We start from the raw sequence: 5,276 nt of genomic DNA, 5'->3' as shown, positions 1-5,276 counted from the left end.
GAATGAAATAAGGGTTTTCGTTGATTTTGGGATTATACAAGAAATAGAGAAAGGGTAATTGTGTCTTTTCCCCCTTAGTAGTGGCTATTTTTGATAAGCATTTTAAATAGTGGATAAAAATTAAATACACCCTTATTTAGTGGCTACTACACGCCATTTTCACCTCCATATTCCTTCCCTCGAATTTAAAAGTAAAAAAGGAAAAAAAGAAGAAGGAAATTATAATAATTCTATGGTGAAAGTAAAAACCCCTTATCCCCAGCAGCAGAACATCAGAAAGGATGATGAGCCTCTCCATAGCCTCGCCTTCTGGTGCTACCTTCACTCCGAAAATTAACCTCTCAAAGTCCTCCTTCCATAGCATTCGAATTGCTCAAGCCTCTCCGGCGCGTGCACCAAGCGCGTCCACAATCAGGACCACTCACTCTTGTTCATCTTTGGTGGTGAAAATGGCAAAGAGAGAAGAGGAATTGAAGGAAATTAGAACTAAAACTACTGAAGAGCTTCTGGAAGAGATTGTAGACCTCAAAGGAGAGCTCTTCATGCTTCGTCTTCAGAGGTCGGCGAGAAATGAGTTTAAGTCCAGCGAGTTTCTTCGAATGCGCAAAAGGGTACTCTCCATGTTTCTCTAATATTGCTATATATTTAATTTTTATTTCCGCCTTTTGTGTACTACTTATTATTAGGTGTATATCTGAGTGAAACCTGAATCAAATTTTAAATAAAGCAGTTCAAAGATTTGGACATACATTTGCTTTGTGTCTTACAGCAAGTACTGAAAATAGCTGGGGGACATAATATTTGCCTATGATTAAGCAAAGACGAGTAAGTGTCACTGGTAAAAGTCTACTGCAAAAATAGGGAATAGTTCTTGGATATGGATGTCTATGCTGGTGCCTAATCAATGCCGTAACTTATTCTGTCTATAATTCACTATAATGATTTAGCTCAAAATTCTTTGGTCTACATTTGCCCACAGGGATTTGGTCTAATGGTAAGAGCACAACATGTGCGGTGTGGGTTAGGGGCGTGTTACAGTTTCGGACCCTTGCTATAAACAAAAACCCGGTATTTAAGTGGAGAAGGGTAAAAGTTTCGAACCGGTATTTAAGTGGAGAAGGGTAAAGGTCTCGGTTATAAAAAAGTGTTCTTTGGCTGACATTTACAAGATTTGGAATCTTAAGGTTACGAGCATCTTAGACAATTAATTCGGTGAAGTAGAGCTTCAGAAGCTGCTTGTGTTTGGTCAAGACATAGTGCTAAAAATTTCTGACTGATAGTTGCATTGTGGCATTAGACTACCTCCTAGGGGAAACAATTACTCATCTGTTTGTGTTTGCTTAAGCTATTTTAAGAAACTTAGTAGGCTGTAGATGTTCCTGTGAATTCAACAATGTTATGAAACCGCTGCATCTTGTTGTGAGTCTTAATTTTATTTTATTTTTTTGGTAAGTAGTTGTGAGTCTAACTTAAGATGAAAGTAAATTTGAATTGCATCTATTTACTCGATACAATGAATTCAAAATTTATGTGAGACAACATCAGAATTTTCTATCTCAATAGATTCATTCAGCCAGACCAGATGGCCACAATCAGTAGCTTAACCAGCTTAAGGGGGTTTCAATGTTGTTCAAAAATTTGTCTTAAATGTTTGTACCAATAGGTATTATGCGTTATTTCCTATTCTTTTTTTGACATTACTCATGAATGTATAATCATGTTCATTTTCCATTTCCTGTACTTTAGTAATTGCAGGTTACTTTTCTTCATAGATTTACTTTTTGGTCTGATTTTCTTCACTTTGATGTGGGTTTACACAATTTTTTAGATTGCTAGGATGGTTACGGTTAAACGGGAGAGAGAGCTCGAAGAAGGGATTAACAAGAGGATATCCAGGAAGCTTGACCGGAAATGGAAGAAAAGCATTGTCCCTAGACCACCCCCCTCTTTGAAGAAGCTACAAGAGGAGGAGGCAGCAGCAGAAGCTAAGGAATCTGCCTGATTTTAAGACACTTAAATCAGCAGGCAAATGTTATGTTTTCTTTTCTGGATTCTCCTCTTGCTTCCCTGTACGTATAGTCTATAACTGCTCCTGAGTTTTTGTATAAAACCAAGTTAAGTTGCGATCATTCTTATTATGTTCTCAATCACCGAGGATGGTGTCCTTTTTCTTCATGCACCTGAATGGTGAAATCTGTTTTTGTTTCTTCCAAGTTCTCTTAATTTTATTTTTCTGAAACTCCAATTATGGCTGCCACGAAATATCAGCTAGAAGATTCCTGTAATCTGAACTATTTCACCCTCTGGGGAAGAACAAGTAGCAAATTACAAGATTGGGCTGAAGAAACAAGTAGCAAATTACATGATTGGGCTGAAGAAAACCTCACTTAACTATAAGCAAAGATAGTCTGGTGAAAAGTCTGTCAAAGTTGATTTCAAATAGGGAATAAATGGCAAAGTTGGCTTAAACTTTAGAATTAGAAATATGAAGTAGATTCTAGACCTTATGCTGCTATAGGAATTTGGGCAATAGTTAAAAACTGTTTCTTTGTGGAACTGTTATTCGCTTATGGGAAGGAAATAGTGGTACATCCCATTATTTAGTTTCCTTGATACATTCGTGCTCAAGTATTGATCAATATTTCTGAAACTGTGTAGTTTCTTTTTCTCATTTATTGCTTTAATTATGCAGATAAGATGCTCCATACATAGCTTCTATAGCCTTCTTCATTCCGTTTTAGTTGGATACAGGGTTTTTTCTCCTGGATAGAATGCAACCTGGATATGAATCAAACATTTCAACAGTTAATGCTCCATCAACTGCCCTCCTCTTTCACTCTCTGTTTCGTGCTTCTTCATAACTAAGTTGGCTTAACACTAGTACTGCAATTGCTTTTGTTTAATGCAGATGTCCTTGCGTTATTGAAATATGGAAAGCGTAATACTATGCAGATTGTTATGTTGTTTGCTCGGATCGTGGTAACCTGTCCATGGAATATTATCATTTAAAGAAGGTTACCTTTCTATAAAGTCAAATGTCTGACCACAAACCACTAGCACCTGACTATTGGCTCTGAGATGATGTTGGGTTAGGACCATCCATCTTAACAAAGAGGAAAATGGTGGTGGATCTTTCAAATTTGCCTCATTCTTTTCTCAATAATCACCTTCATTCTGAATAATGGATGAGAAATCTCAATGTTATAGTAGAATCAATAACATTTAACCAGTCCTAAAAGGACTTATGTGCGACATTGCATAGTTCAAGTAAATGGCTCTGATTGAGACAAACTGATTATAGAATACAACACAAGCATCAAGATACAAAAGCATGTATCTACTTCTCGAAAAAAAAAGGCACCAAAGTGTGATCCATTCCGGAGTTTTATGTTTAACCCGAACTCTGACCTGTTTTACTCAGACAAGTAAAGTGAAAGAAAAAAGATGTCATTCTAGTATTGTGTGTCGGACGAGTCACCAAAAATGCCTCCCAGGATTGAAGATCCCTCATTTCCATCACCATTATTACCACCGCCTATGATTCCCTGCATGAAAGTCTGACCAACTTGCTGAGCAGCACCTTCTACAAGTCCTTGAATTGCAGCATTCATCAAACCATTCCCGAAACCGTTGTTTGCCCCTGGAGGCTGCATATACTGGTTTGGCCTTACTTGTCCTTGCATTATAGGAGGCTGCTGGAACTGTTGCTGGGGAATTGCACTTGTACTAGCACTATGAAACAACTGGTTTGGCCTCACTTGGCCTACACCCAAAGGAGCCTGCATGTATTGATTTGGCCTTGCTTGTGTACCCATAGTTGGCTGCTGGAATTGGTTAGTGGCTCCCGGGAATGAGTGGTGGTGCTGGAGGGCAGTCGGCTGTGAAGCGGGTGCTTGAATTGCCTGTCTAGGGGCAGCAGTTGAACAATCTAAATGAACATCAAACTCACAAGCGGGGCATCTATAAAGCCACTGCTTTGTTCCAATCTTGCGGCATACATCACAAGAGAAGCCTTTGGCACCAGTATAAGGATTTTTGAAGGTGAGTTCCAGCAAGCATTGGTGCAATTGGTGTGTGATTTTGAGTGGTCTAGTTGCACAGATTACATGAAGATCAAACTCACAGCTACCACAGTGGTAGCTGAAGCCGTCTCCACGGTGGTTGCAGGCATCACAGTTGAATCGGCCACCAGGGTACTTGGATGTGGGGAGGAGGTTGAGAGGGTGGTTGGGGTGGGAGGGGTGAGTAATCAGCTGTGGGAATTTAGCACAGCTCAAATGAAGAGTGAAGTTGCAAGGCTTACATATGTACATTTGGCCTAATGGTGGGAGTCTGCATCCTGAACAAGGGCTTAGATCTTGGAGTTGGATGCATAGCTCTAATTCATGTGGATGACTGAAGTGCCTGAGGCTTGGAGTTGGATCATTGTTCAATTTCACCCTCCCCATCTTCTTGCGCTTTCTTCTTCTTTTTTCCTATTCTCCCTCATATTATTCTGATTTGGGAGTTTTAAATATTATAAAATGAAGTTATGAGGGGATGAACTGTAGCTAAAGACAGAGTGGCTGCTAGTTGACTTTAAAATTTTTTGGATCAAGTCAACGTCCAACACGGTATTTGTCACTGATTAGGATCTGTGGTTATGCAAACAGCGTTGATTGATTCTTCTTTGACTAATTCTTTTAGGCGTTTACTTCAAATTTTCTGTTGGTGTAGGGAATGGTTGGTGGTTCTCTAGTTTCTTAATTAAGAATACGATACATTAAAAGCATGTTTATCCATGTTTTCAGAAAATGTTATTAGGAGGAAAGAAAAATAATTTGATGGGTTTATGAAAAGGGGATAACGAGGATGTGTTGGCCAATTATATTGACATTCTTATCTGGAATTTTTTTGACTTCAGCTGCAATAAATTAGATGTTTCTCTTTCAAATATACTACCACATAACATTAAAACTAAATTGAGTTTGGACCCAGAAACCACCAACAATGATGTCGAAGTGAGCTGAGGAGCAACTTCATCACAACTTGCTGGAATGTTGAAGCTCAATAGTTTACTAGGGTGAAATTCAAAAATAGTCAGATTTACAACTGGTTGTTCAAAAATAGCTCAGTTTCAAAAGTAACCGAAATTTAGTCACTTTTCATGTAAAGATAAATCTGAGAGAAAATACTATTCAAAACCCGGAAAATACGCCAGTATATTATGCTGGAGTTCTAGCATAAGTATACTTGAACTCCAACATATTATACTGGAGTTTCAGGATAAGTATGAT

The 5,276-nt window shown here is 38.5% G+C and overlaps 2 protein-coding genes across 2 annotated transcripts; one reads left to right on the top strand and one right to left on the bottom strand.

Annotated features, from left to right (window-relative positions):
- The first annotated feature begins 220 nt into the window (after positions 1 to 220).
- Positions 221 to 2,147, top strand: LOC107799422 (large ribosomal subunit protein uL29c-like). The gene is made up of 2 exons (XM_016622535.2): positions 221 to 611; positions 1,829 to 2,147. Exons 1-2 carry the CDS (start codon positions 282 to 284, stop codon positions 2,000 to 2,002), a joined length of 504 nt encoding a protein of 167 aa, XP_016478021.1. The 5' UTR covers positions 221 to 281; the 3' UTR covers positions 2,003 to 2,147.
- Positions 2,148 to 3,259: 1,112 nt separating this feature from the next.
- On the bottom strand, positions 3,260 to 4,553 carry LOC107799413 (protein VACUOLELESS GAMETOPHYTES-like). The gene has a single exon (XM_016622523.2). It carries the CDS (start codon positions 4,446 to 4,448, stop codon positions 3,453 to 3,455), a length of 996 nt encoding a protein of 331 aa, XP_016478009.1. The 5' UTR covers positions 4,449 to 4,553; the 3' UTR covers positions 3,260 to 3,452.
- Between the last annotated feature and the right edge of the window lie 723 nt (positions 4,554 to 5,276).

This window comes from Nicotiana tabacum, chromosome 8 (genome assembly GCF_000715075.1).
Source record: "Nicotiana tabacum cultivar K326 chromosome 8, ASM71507v2, whole genome shotgun sequence".
In the NCBI taxonomy this organism is placed as follows: domain Eukaryota; kingdom Viridiplantae; phylum Streptophyta; class Magnoliopsida; order Solanales; family Solanaceae; genus Nicotiana; species Nicotiana tabacum.
Note: the sequence above shows the minus strand (reverse complement) of the source record. Positions and strands in the feature narration are given on the sequence as shown.